General features: G+C 48.0%; 1 protein-coding gene across 5 annotated transcripts; it reads left to right on the forward strand.

Annotated features, from left to right (window-relative positions):
- The first annotated feature begins 69 nt into the window (after positions 1 to 69).
- Positions 70 to 15,011, forward strand: SLC26A11 (solute carrier family 26 member 11). Of its 5 annotated transcripts, none has more exons than XR_013587808.1 (17): positions 70 to 1,458; positions 3,272 to 3,514; positions 4,434 to 4,626; positions 5,289 to 5,374; positions 6,243 to 6,322; positions 7,040 to 7,179; positions 8,150 to 8,325; positions 8,691 to 8,763; positions 9,036 to 9,086; positions 9,283 to 9,343; positions 9,699 to 9,754; positions 10,188 to 10,328; positions 11,237 to 11,364; positions 11,451 to 11,590; positions 12,140 to 12,300; positions 13,239 to 13,323; positions 14,746 to 15,011. XR_013587808.1 is itself a non-coding variant. In XM_078611077.1 (17 exons), exons 2-17 carry the CDS (start codon positions 3,272 to 3,274, stop codon positions 14,778 to 14,780), a joined length of 1,824 nt encoding a protein of 607 aa, XP_078467203.1. In that variant the 5' UTR covers positions 71 to 1,463; the 3' UTR covers positions 14,781 to 15,011. The 5 variants fall into 5 exon arrangements, 4 of the variants coding, with proteins under 4 accessions (XP_078467203.1, XP_078467202.1, XP_078467204.1 ...); XM_078611077.1 differs by having other exon boundaries at positions 71 to 1,463; positions 11,476 to 11,590; XM_078611076.1 differs by having other exon boundaries at positions 71 to 1,458; positions 11,476 to 11,590.
- The last annotated feature ends 5,717 nt before the right edge of the window (positions 15,012 to 20,728 follow it).

The following is a 20,728-nucleotide window of genomic DNA, read 5'->3' on the forward strand; positions in this document are numbered from 1 at the left end:
AGAGGGGGGGGGAGAAGGGTGGGAGGGGGCGAATGGTGGGAGGGTAGTCGGAAGGAGGGAGGGGGTTGGGAGGAGGGAGAGGGCCCCGGTCACGTGACATCTGGATCCACGTTGAAGGCTACGGGCGACCAAATTGAGCATCCGCGTCCTCTTTTTTTTTCAGCAACTACAGAGCAGCACAACCACAGAGCAACACAACTACAGAGAAGCACAACTACAGGGCTACACAATCACAGAGCAGCACAACCACAGAGCAACACAACCACAGAGAAACACAACCACAGGACATCACAACCACAGAGCAACACAACCACAGTACATAATGACAGTCCACACACCTACACAACTACAGTACGCAACAACTTTACACAACACTCCTACAAAACACAACTAGACATAACTGCAGTCCACACAACAACAGTACACACAACAACACAACAACAGTACAGTTTAACACGTGGCCGGCTTTCGCGACCAATATTAATAATTATCAACGTCTATGGGTTAGATCGCGTTACTTATAAATGTGTCGTAACCCTCCACCACCCGACACGGCCAATCAGCAAAAATGTGTCACGTTCACTAAAGACAAAATAGTTCACTGCTTTAGCCCATCGGTGTGTTGAAGCGTGAAACCACAACATTTAAATTTTTTTTTTTACACACAACAAGACAGCAACAAAACACAACTACACAACAAGCGACTTGAGTACACAGCTACACACAGAGACCTCACAGAGGGACACAATCACACACATCAGCATAAACTCACACTTGCTTCAATCACACACCCACTATTAACACAATCGCACTCTACCAACACACCACCAACACACCTTTATTCACAATCATACTACCAACACACCACTAACACAATCACTCACACTGCTAACACACTACCATATTATACACTATTAACACAACCACTCACACTGCTAACACACTACCATACTATACACCACTAACACAATCACTCACACCACTAACACACTATGAACACAACCACTCACACTGCTAACACACTACCATACTATAGACTATGAACACAACCACTCACACTGCTAACACACTACCATACTATACACTATGAACACAATCACTCACACTGCTAACACACTACCATACTATACACCACTAACACAATCACTCACACTGCTAACACACTACCAACACACTATGAACACAACCACTCACACTGCTAACACACTACCAACACACCACTAACACAATCACTCACACTGCTAACACACTACCAACACACCACTAACACACTATGAACACAACCACTCACACAGCCAACACACTACCATACTACACACCACTAACACAACCACTCACACTGCTAGTCCACTAACCAGGCGACTGACACGGTCACACCCCATGACCACTGCCGCACCCAGGAGACGCTGACCCCCCCCCACCCCAAACCCCCCACACTCGGAGCGAGACGCAGGGGAGGTGAGGTGAGTGACTGTGTGTGTGAGTGACATTGTGTGTGTGATAGTGTGTGTGTAAGGTGAGTGACTGTGTGTGTGTGAGTGTAAGGTGAGTGACATTGTGTGTGTGAGTGACATTGTGTGTGTGATAGTGTGTGTGTAAGGTGAGTGACTGTGTGTGTGTGAATGACATTGTGTGTGTGTGTAAGGTGAGTGACATTGTGTGTGTGTGAGGTGAGTGACATTGTGTGTGTGTGTGTGAGTGACATTACGTGTGTGTGTGAGTGTAAGGTGAGTGACATTGTGTGTGTGTGTGAGTGACATAGTGTGTGTGTGTGTAAGGTGAGTGACATTACGTGTGTGTAAGGTGAGTGACATTGTGTGTGTGTAAGGTGAGTGACATTGTATGTGTGTGAGTGCGTAAGGTGAGTGAGATGAGTGACATTGTGTGTGTGTGTAAGGTGAGTGACATTGTGTGTGAGTGAGTGGCATTGCATGTGTGTGAGTGCGTAAGGTGAGTGAGATGAGTTACGTGAGCGAGCCGAGCGATGTGTGCGATTGAGGTGAGTGAGTGATGTTATTGACAGAGGTTGAGTGAATGAGTTGTCAGATGTCTCTGACAATTCGGTGGGAGATGTCCGTGCGATCCCTCTTGTGCTTTGACGTTGCACAAGAACTCGTCCGTAGGCGTGGTTGTTTGTATTTATTACGCTTTAAGTGGACGAAGCACACTTGCAGAAAAAAATAAGTAGAAAAAAATGCCAAATGTTCTCCAAGTTTAGACGAACTCAGCACGTTTTTTGTTTAAGCAGGCAAAATCTGCACCGGTTTCAACCTTCTCGGTCTCATTAGCAGAGTGACCAAAAAAAATCACCACATTCGTTAATAGCACTGGCCTTAAAGGGAAATACGTGTAACAGGACACCACTAAACTTGACACGATGGAGCCTGATGATGATGAACGGAGTGAGATACTGTATGTTAAACACATGCTGCTGGATTACATCATAATGGCAGCACGAACTTAACTTGGCAAAGACAGTGGAAGGAAAACAACACTTTTGAATAGGTTCATAGTCCGCGTGAAGTCCATTGTGATTGAGGAATATGCTCAGTGCATTTCACGTGGTTGGATGAATTGTTAAATATTATCCATGCTCGTTGAAATTGATCTATGGGGATGTGAGTTTCTGTACCGTGTGACTTTGCTGCCTCTGGAAGGTCCTGGCAGCATATTTTAAATTGGCCACGTGTTTAAGAATTATCATGCACGTACAGCATAGAAGGACATAATTTTTTATTTTTAGTAAATTGGTAAATGCGGAAAGGCAAAGCTTGGCGAGTCGCGCCAAATGGAGTTTGGGAAAGCTTGACATAATGCCCTCACTACTTTTCTTCATCCACTGTGAGCAAAGCAGATGGCATGTATTTTACTGTTAATACACCCGCAGTATTAACCAGGCCCGCCTGCCGGTCGCGAACTTCTAACCTCTGCAGAAAGTGGCAACAACGCTTACGCTGTGGGCCGTGTCACCGCCCCGACCCTGACAGCAGACCGCGGTGGTTGTACGCGAGTGGTGGGGTGTACGTGAGCGGTGGATGAACGTGAGTGGTGGGTGTACGTGAGTGGTGGGGTGTATGTGAGTGGTGGGTGAACGTGAGTGTTGGGGTGTATGTGAGTGGTGGGGTGTACGTGAGTGGTGGGTGTACGTGAGTGGTGGGGTGAACGTGAGTGGTGGGGTGTAGGTGAGTGGTGGGGTGAACGTGAGTGGTGGGGTGAACGTGAGTGGTGGGGTGTACGTGAGTGGTGGCGTTTCCTTCTCCGTGCGTGTGAGATGGCGGAGCGGTGCCACGCTGGTCTCGCTCGCGCTCTCGGGCTCGCCAGGACCGGCGTCGCGTCCGTAGCGCGCTGCTGTTGCCCACCTGGCCGTGTGCGTGGGCTGCTGCCCCCGCTCGCGTGGCTGCCAGGCTATACACTGCGCTCTGCACGCATGGACTTGGTGGCAGGGCTCACCGTGGGCCTCACCGTGGTGCCTCAGTCCCTCGCCTACGCGCAGGTGGCCGGCTTACCCGCGCAGGTAAGGCTGCGGCAGAGGTCGCAAACGGGTTTTGATTCCTTACCCGTACCCGTACCTGGCCGGGTACGGGTACCCGTTCCCTACCCGTACCCTACCCGAAATGAGTGACAAACGGCTACTCACCAGTGACTCACGGCGTACCCGTACCCGGCCGCACCAGGGTCGCAAACGGGTACCCGGCCAGGTACGGGTAGCCGGTTATTGGGTAGGGTACGGGTATCGGGTACCCGGTTGCGACCTCTGGGCTGCGGTCGCCCTCCACCTGTCCCCCCGCTCCCCCCCCCCCAGGATCGCATTTCGGTGGCACGTCCAGAGAGGCCGACCTGGCTTTTGTTTCGATGAGGCCTGATGGACCGCACACGGGGGGTGGTGAGTTTCGTGGACCAGAGCACCGTGGGCACGCTGAATGGGAGGCGTTTCGAGACGTGTCCGCGAAAGGCGTTGCGTGCATTTGTCAAGTCAAATCCTGACCTGTGAACCCAGCGTCAGATGTATTTTTCTGTACGGTGCATGGCTTATGCTGCTTTATGCTGGTTGTGCTGCCACTGAGAGGTTGCGTGTAATGTTCTGCTTCATGCATATGTTTGTGTTCTCTTGTGAGAAGCTTTCAGCTGCAAAGAGTTTACGTTTTTTAAAATAATTGAGACCAACATATGTGTTAATGACAGATTTATTATCCCGAAATTATTTTATTTCAGGACACTGGGGTAAGGGCATGAATACTTATGCCCTTACCCCAGGAATTCATAATGACACATTGCAAAACAATTATAAGGAGAATCACGACATGGTGCCATTTCTAGTTGCTGAAAATCCCTTGTTTTGTTGAAGCAGTGCTCGGAGTCTCACTCGGACTGTGTGAAGGTGAAAGGTGGCGCAGTGGGTTCGTGAGCGAGGCTGTGCATTCCCCCTGCTGCAGTACGGCCTCTACTCGGCCTTCATGGGCTGCTTCGTGTACTGCCTGCTCGGGACGTCGAAGGACGTGACGCTGGGCCCCACGGCCATCATGTCACTCGTTGTGTCGGTGTACGTGCGCCGCGACCCCGTGTACGCCGTGCTGCTCACCTTCCTGTCTGGCGCCATCCAGCTGCTCATGGGGATCCTCCGTTTGGGTAGGGACCGTCACTGTCGCCTGAGATCTTGTAATATGCCTGTGGAGACGCGCAATGGCGGAGCCAGGATTTTCAGGTAGGGGGAGGGGGGGGCAACCCCTCCTGCAATGAAAAATGATAGAGGAGTTGTTAGTAAATAAGGACTTGTCCCTTGCTTTTTATTCGACGCCGTGTGCGGCGATGGTGCAGCCACCGATCGAGGGTTGAATTCGAACCGCGTTGTGTGATCGGCATCGTGCTCGCTGAAGATGTTTGCCTTCAGGGAAGTCGTGTCCTGTATACGCAACTGCGCACAATTCTGTGAGTCACTTATAACCGCTTTGCTGTTACTTATTGCCAATTATGGACTCGGACTATTGTCCTATCATCTCATAGAGTCCCTGGCACGTAATAATATGCTACACAGTGGCAGTGGGGGTCGCAAAATGCCGATTTATTACTAATAAACCCCAATGATCCGATCGAAATTATGGATCATTGAGGGGGGGCACGTGCCACCCCACCCCCCCCACTGGCTCCGCCAGTGGAGATGCGGCTGTTGTTGTGCATGTGAACATTTAAACCTTTAGAATGCAATGCCGCAGTGTGAATATTAAGCTGCTGCCAATGTTCTCAAGGAAATTATTTCTCTTGCAATAATGTGGTCTTCTTCTTTTGTTCAGGTTTTTTGGTCGAATTCATCTCCCTCCCTGTCTTGAAAGGATTCACTTCCGCTGCTGCAATAACGATTGGATTCAGCCAAATTAAGGTAACTGCTCAGTTATGGTAACTGCTTCACTGAAACTTGTCCTGAATGTGCATTTGTGCGTCTGTAAAAAAAGGCCAGCGCCGCAATCAATAAGTCTTGTGTCCTAATGGGACAGAGGACCGACTTGTGTTACTCTCGACGTATGACTAGTGCAGGGGTCGGAAACCAAAACAACAAACAAATTCGGTAAAAAAAAATTTTCAAGAGCTGCAATGCACGTGAATACGAGACAGTCCTTCAAAAATAATGTTGCGAAACAGTCCTTAATGAGTCGCATGCGGCTCCGGTGCCACAGGTTCCCGATGCCTGCCCATGAGGTGTACTTCCATGGTGAACTGTACTTCCATGGTAAACTGTACTTCCACGGTAAACTGTACTTCCATGGTGAACTGTACTTCCATGGTGAACTGTACTTCCATGGTGAACTGGACTTCCATGGTGAACTGTACTTCCACGGTAAACTGTACTTCCATGGTGAACTGTACTTCCATGGTGAACTGTACTTCCATGGTGAACTAGACTTCCATGGTGAACTGTACTTCCATGGTGAACTGTACTTCCATGGTAGACTGTACTTCCATGGTGAACTGTACTTCCATGGTGAACTGGACTTCCATGGTGAATTGGACTTCCATGGTGAACTGGACTTCCATGGTGAACTGGACTTCCATAGTGAACTGGTCTTCCATGGTCAGGGGTCGGCAACCAAAATAACAAGAAGAGCCACTTTTTATTTGAATTTTAATTGCAAGCATTCAGAGATGTGTTTGGTTGTTTGTTTTACAGCAGTTATATTGATGCCGTGCATCTTGAGCACATTGTGTATTTAGTCAAACTTTTGTCTGTTGTGTGTTTTGCATCTGGTTAGACACTCCTCGGACTTAAAGACATCCCTCAGCAGTTCTTTCAGGAGGTGTATTACACGTTTTCCAAAATCGCAGAGACCAGGTGAGCATCATATTCCTCCCTAAGCCAGCAAGCACATCCTGAAAATACATTTTCGTTAAAAAAATTATCCTTTTTACACGCTTTCTTTTAACTCACTGTGTCTGTTGTTGTCATTGTTGTCGTTGTATCCTCAAATCTTGTAACTCAATTTTTTAACCCACTTTCCAACGTGGTATCGACTGCAAACTTGGTATACTTATGTCACACAAATGACAATACTATATTCTGTCACAAAAAATATATATATATATTTTTTAAACATACTTTTTTTTCTGTTATGTTTCGTTTTGGGTCTAATTGTCCACAGTCAACTGACGTTGACTGTAATTGGCCACGGTCCCTTACGTTATGGCAAGCTTCGGGGCCACTTCCTGGAGTCGTGGAGTTCTGCCATTACTAGTACATTTCATAAAATGTACTAGTAATGATTCAGTTCAGTACATGGCGTGGTGCTGGCCACCTAACCCCACGTATGCCGTGCCAGCTTTCATAGGTGCTCGCTAATAGCACTTGCCCCAATAGTCTGTTAAGGCTACACGGGGGATCTTTGTCTTGGTCACCGCCAACATGAGTGCAGAGCTCGTTCGGGGCCTCTCCTAGCACGACTCGAACAAAAATGCGTATCTGATGCGGTGTGTAATTGTCAGCAGGGAACTTTCGTCCACATTCTTCATGGCTATGCAGGCATCGTTTGACCCGTGTGGTGTGCGCTGTCAGACTGGCAGATGCCTTGCTGGGCGGGAGCTCCCTTCTGCTGCTCATCCTCCTTCGCCTGATTGCCGCACGGTCCCCCTTCCCACCGCCCATTCCTGTCTCCGTTCGTATCAGCAATAGCATCACCTCTATTTTCGGGACAGGTTTGTGTTCTTATTATCCAGGTCAATTGATGTTATCGGAGGACTGTTTTTGTGAATACGGTAATTCCCCGATTTACACCCTCCCGCTTTGCGTACTTTCACTCGAACATACTAAGCTTATTGATACCCGATCCCATTTTGCATACTGTGGTACCTCGTCATAGCATACTCGAGATTTAGGAACTTAACTATGAAGCCCCAATTTTTTTACGTTCTACGGCGCATTTTAGGTGCCAGATGCCGCCGAATCATTCGCATCTCTGATTGGCTATAATCACTTTCATGTGTACTCTCTTATACAAGTGTAAACTATTTTTTATATAATAAACAACTGATAATACATATAGTATACTAAACAAGGTAATATATCTTAATATATCTATAAAATAGACTTACTTTTCACACCGATCGTTTAACAGTATAGATGCGCAATGGGTTATCGAGCATCCTCTGTTTAGGTACTGTACCACATTACAATCCGCCATCCCATCTCTTTGCTTCGATTTACATTCTGGTTTTAGGAACGCATCCTGGGCATAAACCGGGGTATGCCTATATCAACTTAAAATACATAACATTGTATTAGAAAGGGTTTTCCCCTTTTTTCTGGCAACAAAACTGACACCTTTATACGGTGGCTCTAGGAAAAGCTGTCTCTGGTGTGGACCAATCAGTTTCAAGGACAATGCATAAATTATCAGAGTATTGTTTTTTGTTTGCATTTTATTGCAAGTATTGTGGTTAATGTAAGCATGATTTCTTGCAAAAGGTATCAGTTTTGTTGCCAGAAAAAAGGGGAAAAACCCTATTAGTATATTTTGGTACTGGCAAAGGAGGCCTCATGATTGTATTAGAACATAGAAGATTGGTAAATGTGGGAAGGTGGGATGCGAAGACTGGCGCTCTGGAAACCGTGTCCGTGTCAATGTCTGTGCTTGACAGATAAGCGTTGGCCGCGTGTGTGTTTCAGTGCGCAATGCGGTGGTCGTCCTGGCCGCCGCGCTCGTGGCGTTTGCCTGCGAGAGCCAGAGGCTGCATCCCTTCACCCTCACGGGGCACATTGCCGAGGGCCTACCCCCGTTCCACCCTCCTGCCTTCTCAGAAACCAAGGAAGGCACATTCATCCCTTTTTTGCAGATCGTCAGGGTAGGTCACCGTGTCGGAGAGTGGCTGTTGTTCCAGATCCAAAGCACGATATCCAAGCCAGTTACAGTGCTCCAGAGGGCACAAACGGGTTTTGATTCCTTACCTGTACCCGTACCCGGCCGCACCAGGGTCGCAAACGGGTACCCGTACCGGTACCCGGCCATACCCATTCCCTACCCGTACCCGGCCGGGTACGGGTAGCCGGGTATCGGGTAGGGTACGGGTATCAGGTACCCGGTTGCGACTTCTGCAGTGCTCCCCATCCCATAGTTTCATTCAATTTGATGTCTTCAGTATTTTATACATCTTGCTTTAAGTGCGGAAATATGCAAGTATTACACATGGCATGTAACCTGCTGTTGCAGGACCTGGGGTTGGCGCTGTTGGTCATTCCGTTGCTGGGCTTCCTGGAGAGCATTGCAATCGCTAAAGCGTTTGGTACCCTTAAAGCATACGAGCAAATCGCACTCGCACAGCAGTGCCACTCCACCACACACACAACAGTACCCTCACCAACACACACACATAACAGTACCCTCAACCAATATGAACCAACACAACTTAAAATGTCATACAGAACAAGGATATTTTTGTCCGTTTTGCTAATTGCATACTTTTAACGTTCAGTTTGAGTTGGTGTTGTCGCTGGATGTTCACCTCGTTGTGAAAGTGTGGGAGACTTGCCCGCTGTGTTGTTGCGCTCTTTCCAGCAACGAAGAACATGTACAGGATCGATCCCAGCCAGGAACTGATAGCAATAGGTAAGCAGAGGTTTGGGTACACTGACACGGACTGTAGCACCACTACCAGCAACAACATGGCCTCACGAGCACATATGTTTGGCGTCACAAGCATTGCCTTTTACGAGAGCTGTTGGCTTGTTAAGCGGTCACTGGCCACGATGGTCAGCCGTGTTGCTTTGTGCCTTGTTAAGTTGGTCACGTGTGCCTCCCTCAGGCCTCACCAATGTTCTGGGTTCCTTCACCTCCTCCTACCCAGTCACAGGCAGCTTTGGAAGGTGACCTACACGAACCAGCACTGCTTCATAGCATCAAAACTTCTGATAACAAAGGCACAACTATGACATAATCTACTTGTGCAATATATTACTGTATTGCAGTATCACACTAATGCCACTTTAACACATAACAGGGCGTGTGTTCCTCTCAGACACTTATACATCGAGAAATTCTCATCCTCCAGCGGTGTCGATACGCGTCCACAGACACTTATCGCCCCTATTACATAGCCTGCTTGTGGACTATGAAAGCAGCACCAATGCGCGTCCACACTGGGAGGTCCGACACCGTGACACCCAGACCTTGTGCGCGTGGCCTCGGCCGCTCTGACACAAGCGGAACTCTGTGTTGCAGAACCGCGGTGAATTCCGAGACGGGTGTGGCAACACCCGCTGGCGGCCTTGTTACAGGTATGCACAGGGGGCAGGGCCTCGCCATCTTCGTAATGCAGTCAACATTGATGTCTATGCATGTGTCTGGAGCAGTGGTACGAGATTTAAATTCCGCAGAGTTGAGCAGAGTTGAGCCCGGTTTGTACTTTGATGGGTTACTAGCAGTGGCTTGTCAGGTGATGTAGGCACAAGGCAGTGAGGTGGCCAGGAAATGGCAGTGGTGTTTAATGTCACCCCCTCATAGAAGTGTTTTTTCCTCCGGGTATTCCATTTATCTCCCACGTGCCGCTCAGATTACCATTCCACTTTCCGTAAGAAGATGGTTTTGCAACTGTGTGTAGCGGTGCCACTGAGCAGCTTGTGCCAGTTTGAGAGAGGCTCTTTCCCAGTGTACACCTCTGTGGGCCTTGCTCGCCCCAACTGCCGTGATGGTGCTGGTGACTGCGTGCAGGAGCTGTGGTGCTGCTGTCGCTCGCCTTTCTCACGCGGTGGTTCTACTTCATCCCCAAGGCCGCCCTCGCCGCCGTCATCATTTGCGCCGTGGCGCCGCTGTTCGACTGCCACATTCTGTGGAGGCTTTGGAAAATAAAAAGTGAAGCGATGTTTGTGTTCCACCGCGTCACAATTTGAAATGACAGTGTTTTAAATCTCGGGGCTCAGCTCTCTTTTTTTACAGCCCTGAGCTAGTGGTGAAATTCTGCATTTTTTGGGAGGATCGAATCTATTCAGAGAACAACAAAGCTTACAATACATGCATCGAATGGTCCATGTGAGAATCGATTGTTTTGGACATCTCCGAATTGCAATTGGTGCACGTGTATCCTACATTGACTGGAGCGGCTACATTCACCTCAGTAACAAAAAGGAATGAATTCTTAAATTATGATGCCAAATTGTGATAATGGAACTGCATGGGGGCATCCTGACAGGCCAAGTTCATCGAGTTGCTTGTTGACCATCACATTCTCACCTCCTTCACAGTGGATGTTAGTGGTTCCATGATGTCATTCGAAACAAGATGAAGTGTCATGATCCAATAAAAAAAACATTCCTTGCAAAGTACTTAATTGGCAAACACATATAGCATTCACCATTGGAACCTCATTTGCCAGTAACAAAATAGGATAATTGTTTTTTTACCCTTTTATCTGGCAAAAAAACTGACACCTTTTTTACAAGGAGTCATGTTTGCATTGACCACAATACCTGCAGTCGGAATGTAAAAAAGGTGTCAGTTTTGTAGCCAGATAAAAGGGTAAAAAACCAATTATCACATATAGCATTCATCGTACGCTACTAGGGATATTACCAGATCCCTCCTGAGAAAGCACGGTTGGCTATGTATGGTGCGAATGAAGTTCACTATACATAAGTATATGCAGAAGGAGTTGAGACTCGGGGGGGCTGTCCTAAGTAAATAAGTAATGTACGTAGAGCTGCACCTTGTGGCTTTCTGCTGTGTGGCAATAACGCTGAGTGCTCTGTTTCTCGTTCCTGCAGAGTCAGATGCATTGGTGTTTGTGCTGACATTCGGGCTGTGCCTGTGGGAGATCCCGTATGGGCTGCTGGGAGGGCTGGTCGCATCTCTTCTGCCCCTCCTGTACCCACTTCTACGGCCACATCTCCACGTGAGGGAGCTACGCTCACACACCGCACGCACACGACACATGCACAGCGCACAGAGCACGCACAGCACGTACGCACGCACGCACAGCCTCCGATGCCGCCCCCGTATATAGGCGACGCGTGTGGAGGCAGCTGTGCCGGCCTCGGGGGCCCTGGTGGTGGAGCTGCAGTGCGGCCTGTGCTTCCTGGCTGTGGAGCACCTGCGTGACGAGCTGCTCGCCCTGCAGGGTACGCATCGCGCGCCGCCTTCGTTTGAGCTCCTTGGGCCCAGCGGTGCGATGAGTGGCATTGGACGTTATTATTTTCAGTGGGCTATGAAGGTTCGAGAAGCAAGTGCTGAAATTGAATCCGAGTGAACTGTTCACCGTCGTTTAGAGAAGTGAGCCCACCTGAGATGCTGCTATTTGAAACGAGCAATTAAAAAGTTATTTATTGATGGCTAAACTAAACTTTTACTTACCAGGTAAAGCCCGCTGAGAGATTGGCCTTTTTCAGAGGCTACCTGGCTACATGTGAAAGCTCATCAAAAGTGGCTTATCATAGGTGGGAATTAATAGTGGTAGTCAAATATTCTAAACATATATTTGTAAATGTGGAGGGCAAAACTGGAGAACCTAAAGAAAACGACCAAGGGGAGAGAACTTGTGAACTCCAAATATATCATCAGGGTCGGGATCGAACCCACGACCTCCTGCATACCAGGCGAGGGAGATAACATCTCTCTAGCACGTGCATTGTGAGTAACCCCTTACCCTGGCTTCGTGTGTGTGTGCGTAGCACCTTGCTCTGCCATCCACGGGCCCTGCTCGGCCCCACGGCCGGTGGTGCTGGACTGCAAGGCCGTGTACATGCTCGACTACTCATCCGTCTGCGTTCTGCGGGATCTGCTGCTCAACTTTCACAGCAGAGGCTCCCACTTGCTGCTTGCCTGTCTGCAGGTAGTGGGCTCCTTACTGTCACATTCTACTTGGGACTACTGTCAAACACACCTCCACTCTGGAGATAATCACCGTGCCGGTGCGTGTTTGGAATTTTATTGAGAGACAGCTGCACATGTGGATTGCGCAGCGCATGCAGTAAAGTACGTGGGCTTGGGCAGGCCACGTCGCTAGGTGGATGATGGCCGATGATCGAGAAGATGTGGTGATGACCAAGAAATAGAATGCATTCGAGGGGATGACCACCGGGGAGATGGAACGTTTAAATTAGCTACTGTGCATGTGCTAGGTGGATTGCACCTCCGACTAGCACGGTTGGCTCCGTACGGTGCAAAACAAGTTCAATATACATACATTGTTATATTGCAGAACCATGATAAACAGTGACGCATTGAATTTCGATTTAAAGCTTTCGTGACTGCAGGGATTCATCTTCTTGGTTCTTTCGGTAAAGTCACGTTGAAGGGAAATAATAAAATAATAAAAATTAAACATAATAAAATACAACTCTCACGACATTTCGGCCACAACGCAAGCAGCCATCAGACCTGTTCTTCACCTGAGGAAGGCTGCTTGCATTGTGGCCGAAACGTCATGAGAATTGTATTTTATTATGTTTCATTTTTATTATTTTATTATTTCCCTTCTACGTGACTTTACCGAAAGAACCAAGAAGAGTGACGCATTGGTTAGGCCTTCATCCAGCAGTGGATTGATCATGGCTCATGATGGTGATGTTTAGCGAGTGCTTTGATTTCAATGTTTCCATATATCTGTGATGCTCTCTCTTGTTTTATTCCTTGACTTTTGCTTTTTTGCTCCACAGCGTTTGTCCATAAGAGGCGAGTCTCTCTTGACCTTGAGTTTCTATGAGCTCTCACCTGATCACAAGTGAAGACCTTACGTGCTTTATGTTTGCGGTGGTGTGTTTTGTGCAGCCGCAAGTTCTTGACGTCCTGTGTCGTTCCGAGGTTGACTGCGAGCCATTTGCAAGTGTGGAGATGGCAGAAACGTGGCTGTCAGGTTTGTATGCATTTTTTTTTATCCCTCGAAAGCGACAATTTACCTGCCTGTTTACTCGTGGTATATCGAATCATTAAGTAATAACCAATCTTAATTTTGGAGCTTTCGTGACTGCAGGAATTATTCTTTGGTTCTTTCGGTAAAGTCACGTATAAAGATAAAATAATAAATTAAATAATAGCATACTACGACGTTTCGATTGCAACACAAGCAATCATCATCAGGTATGAAAGAAATAGCAACAAAAATCTAACCAGAAAACTATAGACAGACATATAAGCAGACAGACATCATAAAGATACACAGAGAGAGAACACGTATCGGCACAAAGAGAGAGGTCGTCTCTGTGACGAGGCCTTAAATATAGAGAGGGGGCGGGGGCGGAGAGGTTTTTTAATTTTAGTGTGTCTTTCTCCTAATTTTCAAGCTTGCGTACCGTACCACGTCGTTGTCCACTCATTGACATGCTAATTTTTTCTCTGCCCCCTCCCTCTCTCCGCCCCCGCCCCCTCTCTATATTTAAGGCCCCGTCACAGAGACGACCTCTCTCTTTGTGCCGATACGTGTTCTCTGTCTGTGTATCTTTATGATGTCTGTCTGCTTATATGTCTGTCTATAGTTTTCTGGTTAGATTTTTGTTGCTATTTCATTTATACCTGATGATGATTGCTTGTGTTGCAATCAAAACGTCGTAGTATGCAATTATTTAATTTATTATTTTATCTTTATACGTGACTTTACCGAAAGAACCAAAGAATATGTAATAACCATTATGCATCACATCATACGGGGGCTGAATAGTGTCAAGATAAAATGTAGTGAAAATCCAATAAACTTACCTTGCAAAAATGCGCAGATCCAATGCTTTCCGATGCCCCAAAGGTCCGCAACGTCCTAAGTTCTGCAGGGGTGGAAATCACGAAATGTGTGATGTAGTGACTTTATCGTTGAGTTATCCGAGTCGCGTAACTAACTTATTGAAGTGTGGCGTTCAGCTCGTCGCTTTCTGGGTGGCTTGAGGTAGGATAAAAACCAGTGTAAAGGCAACATCGAGGATTGGCTGTTGAAATATGTGAAGAGACTTTTTGCTATAAAACTGCAGTGACCACAGAATTGACATTTACAACATATTAATAATTTTGCTGCAATGTTACTTAGAGCGGCTTTCAGACACAAATCTTCACATGCAATACCCTTGACTGGAGCGTATTGTTTAAAATCACTTGCAAGTTACTGTTGTTGGATTCTATACACCGTCAATTGTGTACGTTGCATTGGTGTCTTTTGACGGCAGTCGTTTTAAATCTGTCATTTTGCTGCCAGCCCTAACTTGATATTGTGTTTGCAGAGCCGATCTCTGGCTGTGAATGACTCTTGATCTTTTGTCCATGTAGAATAACAGCACTGCCTTTTTTTTTTCAGAACAAGAATGCAAAGAAGAGAGAATATTACATTGAGTTACTGAAGAAATTGTTTTAAATTTTACCCTGGAACACGAAACTTTTATACATTATGTTTTATTGTGTATATATCTAGAAGCTAATCTTTTAATGTAATGTATTAACCTGTGAGACTGTGTGATGCTGAAATATTTTTGCAAGGAAATTACACAAAAGCTGCAACAACATTCTTGTCACTGTCGATATTACTGTAAAATAAAGGTAAGCTTATGGCTAAGGCCAATGCAATTTGTTTGTGCACTTTGCCTCCTCGAGACGAAAATTATGGGGCAGTTATGGGGCAGTTGTGGAGAGAGTGGAGTAGTTCCCATACCTGGGCAGTGTGCATATGACCAGCTCTGGTTTGGCAGCAGAGGTGTCACTCCGAATCAGTCAAGCAGCATTATCATTTCATCAGCACCATAATGCTGTGTGGAATCTGCCTGGTCTGTCTCTCCATACAAAGCTCTTGGTCTTCTCGTCCACAGTCATGGTGTCCCTTCTCTATGCTTGTGAAATGTGGACCCCTCTAACAGACCGTCGGCACTGGTTAGAAACATGCAGACTGGCCTGTCTACGATTCATCCTGGCTTTATCCAAAGCTCTGCCCCCCCCCCCCCCCAAATAAAACATGCTTCAAATCGCTTTAAACTATTGTCATTGTAGCGCGTATTTAATATGGCGCTGCAATCTGATGTTGTAGGAGAAAACATTTATTAAAACGTCTATTTAATTAAGTAGAACGTGTCTGTATTTATTTAAAGTTGCGCATTTTGATGTGACGTCACATTTCTCAAACCCCCCCTCCCTCGTCACATCGTCACAAATGTCTGACCCCACCCCCCGTGCGTGACGTCATTTATGGACGGCCCCTAAGGACCTTGAGACCCCCCCCCCCCGGGGTTAGTGGCTCTAGCGCCACCGTGTGGCCACCACGGGGGCTGTAGCGCCACCGTGTGGTGGCCACCACGTGGTACGACTGTGCGGTGCCCACAAAGTAGCGGTACATCGTAGAGGTGTTGTGCAACTGTTACGGCTGTCCGAGTGGGTTCAATGCATATGCCGCGTCAACTCATACGGTTTACGCCGTATTCTTGCACAGGGAAATCGAGTTGTCAGGTTCATGCGGCGTACAGCCGTGTAAATACGGGTAACAATAACGAAAGTCGTACGGCCAAATACATAAAGTGGTGGGACAGATTTTGTTTTTACTCCGGAGAGTCGCGCGTTCCCGGTAGCAGCCGACAAATTTGATCCGCAATTAAGACGCTTCTCGGTACAGATCATGCGCACAGGCTACACGTTACTTCCACACCCGATTTTACAGCACACAAGCCACGCCATAGCACAGCGGTAGTGGGGGGGGAGGGGGGGTCAGCGTTTCCTCCTGCGACCAAGAAGGCGAAAGTAGCGACGTCGACAGGCAGACATTTGAAAGAGTGGAAGAGCCCGACCTATGGCTCCCAGGGCAGTACGCAGGATGAGTGTTTGTCTGTGCTTCTCCGTTGTGATGGGGCTTTGTAGGATGAACGTTGAGATGTATAAGGGGCGCGGGGTGAACCTTACAAGGTCTGAATTGGTCTGTAATAACAAGAGGCCGTCCATAAATGACGTCACGCACCTAGGGGGGGGGGGGGGTCAGACATTTGTGACGATGTGTGAGGAGGGGGGGGGGGGTTGAGAAACGTGACGTCACATCAAAATGCGCAACTTTAAATAAATATAGACAACACGTTGTACTTAATTAAATAGACTTTTTAATAAATGTTTTCTCCTACAACATCAGAGTGCAGCGCCACTACAATGACAATAGCTTAAAGCGATTTGAAGCATGTTTTATTTTGGGGGGGGGGGCAGAGCTTTGTGACGTCATATTTGAGGGGGGTCTGACTTTTTGTGACGATGGAGAGGGGAGGGGTCAAAAATCGTCCAAAATCGCGTGACGTCATTTATGGACGGCCCCTAGGGCACTGTAGGGGGGGGAAAGGTGGTGCCAGTCATCTCAGTCGACCCATGCGGCACCTGTTGGGTCTGCCCCGTGACCTCCTGTCGGCGGGCGTTCGACACTTCACGTGGACTCAACGTGCCCCTAGCCTGGCACAAGAGCCGTGGTGATATCACCGCCACTTAGTAGCGAATGGCGATTGTTATTTTTGTTGTTGGCCTATAACTATACACGTGTACCAGATGGCAGGCGTCACCACGCATTGTAGTCGTTACTCCACGTGCCCACCAAGAGGGCAACACGAAACAACGCGGTGAAAATAAAAATTACGATCGAAATCTCCGCGACCCATTTGCACTGCGATTCTCTATTAGCTCACGGATTTTCATGTAAAAAATAAATAAAACCAACTGTGGCTACATCCCACGCACGCTGGCCGAAATGTTTATATCATTGAAGATCCGATTGAAAATCGGTGCTGAGTTCAATACTATGCAGACCTTAACTTTGTGATTTGCAGTTCCCGAGAAGCACTCTATATTGCCCCATGTTAAGAGATAGGGAAACGGTTCGAAAACGGGCAGAAACATTTTATTTGTAACCAGACACATAGTTTTTTGTTTTATTGAAGTGCACTTCAAATTTGTGCTTGTGAAGATGATCTTTTTGTGATTAACGTAGTTGGAATAGGCTCATGTCATTAAACTATGTTGTTACAGCACAGGTATGCAAGGGGTTTCCATAGTGTAGTGGTTATCACGTTCGCCTCACACGCGAAAGGTCCCCGGGCTTGAAACCGGGCGGAAACATTTTACGTAAAACCTAAAAAAATCGTGTTTTATTTAAAGTGCACGTAAAATGTGCCCTCATGAAGGTGATGAATTCATCGTTCTGCATTGTTGGCATAGGTCTATACCAGTGCAGTGTGTTGCAACTTAGCAAGTAGGGCAAGCAGTTTCCGTAGTGTAGTGGTTATTTTCGCCTCACACGCGAAAGGTCCCCGGTTAGAAACCGGGCGGAAACATTTTACGTAAAACCCCAAAAACTCGTGTTTTATTTAAAGTGCACGTAAAATGTGCCCTCATGAACTTGATGAGTCCTAACACGCGAAAGGTCCCCGGTTCGAAACCGGGCGGAAACATTTTATGTAAAACCAAAATAAATCGTGTTTTATTTAAAGTGCACGTAAAATGTGCCCTCATGAAGGCTCAATACGCAAGGCAGTCTTGGCCACTGATGACTCTTCACTTCGCATCACATGGCCGTACCACCGAAGCCTTGCCTCAAGCATCTTGTCCGCAATGGGGGCCACACCAAGTCGCTTCCGAACGTCTTCGTTCCTGACACGATCCCATCGAGTGAGCCCGAGGCTCCATCTGAGCATCCTCATCTCCATGGTGTGGAGAGCTTGTTCGTGTACAGTTGTGGCTGGCCAGCACTCGGATCCATAGAGTGCCACCGGTCGGACGATGGTCTTGTATATTTTTCCCTTCAGCCTATCCGGCATTTTCCGATCACAGAGGACTCCGGTGACTTGCCTCCATTTCATCCACGCCGCATTGACTCGTGACCTCACATCAGTCGTGATGCTACCATCTGAGCTGATGGTGGAGCCCAGGTACTTAAAGTCCGTCACTTTCTTCAGATCTTCTCCGTCAATACTGATGGTGCCGTCGGTTTGGGGGCCACACTCCATATACTCCGTCTTTTTGATGTTGAACCTCATCCCGTTTTCGTCCAAACGTTCCTTCCACAGGCGCGTTTGTCTTTCCACTTCTCTTCTCTCTTCATCTGAGAGGAGGACGTCATCCGCGTAGAGAATTGACCATGGAAGGGGCGTGTGCAGGTCGGCAGTGATCGTGTCCATGCACAGGATAAACAGGAGTGGTGACAGGGCCGATCCTTGGTGCACTCCAACGCTGATGGGAAATGGCGGTGATATGCCCACTGCACACCTGACTGCACTGGTGACGTTCTTGTATAGGAGTTGCACCCAATGCACGTAGGTTTCAGGGACTCCATGGGATCGAAGCGAGTGCCAGATGAGGTCGTGGGGGACCCTGTCAAATGCCTTTTCAAGGTCGAGGAACGACACGTGCACAGCTTTGTTCTTCTCTCTGTGCCTCTCCAGCAGAAGCCTCGCCGCGAATATGGCGTCCGTAGTGCCACATCCTTTGACGAAGCCGCATTGGTTGGGTGATAGGGTGATGATGTTTCTAATCCTCGTGTCCAAAACTCGCTCAAAGATCTTCATCGCATGACACAGGAGCCGGATTGGCCTGTAATTCGAGCATTCTGCCACGTCCCCTTTACCCTTCCAAATTGGAACCGTCGTGCTGGTCGACCAGGCTTCTGGGACCTCACTGGTGCTCGTGATGGTGCTGAAGAGCTGGGTAAGGAGGGCAGCACCCTGCCTGCCAAGGATCTTCCAGGCCTCAGCAGGGATATCGTCTGGGCCAGTCGCTTTCCCATTCTTCATTCTCTTGATAGCTTGTTCCACTTCGGTGATTGTGATAGGTGAAACCGGACCGAGGACGTGTTCAGCGCTAATAATAGGTGGGTGGGGAAATTCCTGGTTGCAGATTCCAGAGAAGTAGTCGCTCCAGCGTTGAAGGATGGCGGGCGGGTCTCTGAGAGCGCTGTGATTCTCATCCTTTATGCATTTGACCTGACCAATATCCTGAGTCGAACGATGGCGCGCCTCTGCCAGTCGATAGATCTTATTGGCACCTTCTGGGGTGTCCAGTTCAACATACAGTTGGTCGTATTGAGCTAATTTCACCGCTGCAACTACTCGCTTCGCTGCCGATTTGCAGTTTCTGTATTGTTGGTAATCCAGATCTGCGAGCGTTTGGCGCCACTTCTTGAAAGCTAGCTTCTTCTCTTTCACTGCTAGCTGAACTTCTTCGTTTCACCACCATATTTGCTTGTCAATGAAGTGTTTTCCCGGCTTAGTTAGCCCCAGTGCTTCCGTTGCTGCTGTGCACAGTTGGCCGGCGAGATCTTCCCAAATCGCATTCGCTGGTCGGTTGGTGTTCACGTCAATCTGATTAAAGGCGACTCTCAGCTGATCCTTGCATTCCTTCATCCGCCACCACTTAATTCGCTGCTGTCCAGTTGTTGGTGGGCGATGTCGCTGGCCAATGTCCATTTTTATGTCCATGACCAGGATGCGATGTTGTGGGGCGATGTTGTCCGATGGTATGACTTTAGTGTTTGTCACCGTTTTCAGCTTATCCCGCTTGACAAGCCAGTAATCAATTTGAGTTGATCTCCCACCACTGGCGTACGTAATGAGATGGGACGGTCTCTTCTTGAAGAAGGTGTTGGCGAGGACAAGATCATGGGCTTCCGCAAAGTCCAGGGCTCGGTTTCCCTCATCGTTCCGGGTACCATATCCTTGGCCACCATGGTTTCGAGGGTATCCATCCCGGGCGCTTCCAACGTGTCCATTTAGGTCTGCACCAATTACTAACTGCTCTTCACCATTTATCGATTGCATGTGTCCATCAAATTGTTCTCAAAATTCCTCCTTGGTATCTGCTGGGCAGCCGGGCTGCGGCGCATAACAAGATACCACCCGGAGGCGTAGGTCGTTTGAGTCGATTTCGATGGACATGAGGCGGTCGGAAACACGGTGGACGGCCACGACGTTGTCTCGTAGATTTTGGCTGACTGCGATTCCAACGTCGTTCTTGGTGTTTCTTTCACCGTTGTAGAACAGTTTGTATCCTTCTCCAATCTCCCTGGCCTTTGCTCCACTCCACATCGTTTCTTGGATGCATACGATGTCGATACGACGGGCCTTTATGGCAGCTGACAATTCTCGACTTCTCCCTGTCAATGTTCCGATGTTGAGTGTTCCCAGCCGTAGTCGGACTAACTTCTTTAGCCTGCCCCATCCATGAGCAGGTAGCCCTCGTCCACTTCTCGCGTCGTTTGGGCGAGGACGGCGCGCGTTTCCCCCGGGGGGCGCCCTAGCTTGTTCCAAGTTGATTTAACGTTGCCATAGATGCGACAC

Source organism: Lampetra planeri, chromosome 35 (genome assembly GCF_965212315.1).
Source record: "Lampetra planeri chromosome 35, kcLamPlan1.2.h2, whole genome shotgun sequence".
Taxonomy (NCBI): Eukaryota; Metazoa; Chordata; class Hyperoartia; order Petromyzontiformes; family Petromyzontidae; genus Lampetra; species Lampetra planeri.

Bases quoted from the DNA above. Each gene is read 5' to 3' on its own strand.
- SLC26A11 (XM_078611077.1), top strand. From the start codon at position 3,272: ATGGCGGAGCGGTGCCACGCTGGTCTCGCTCGCGCTCTCGGGCTCGCC. The intron at 3,515-4,433 runs GTAAGGCTGCGG...CCCCTGCTGCAG, and splicing joins TGGCCGGCTTACCCGCGCAG to TACGGCCTCTACTCGGCCTT. The intron at 9,755-10,187 runs GTATGCACAGGG...GACTGCGTGCAG, and splicing joins CGCTGGCGGCCTTGTTACAG to GAGCTGTGGTGCTGCTGTCG.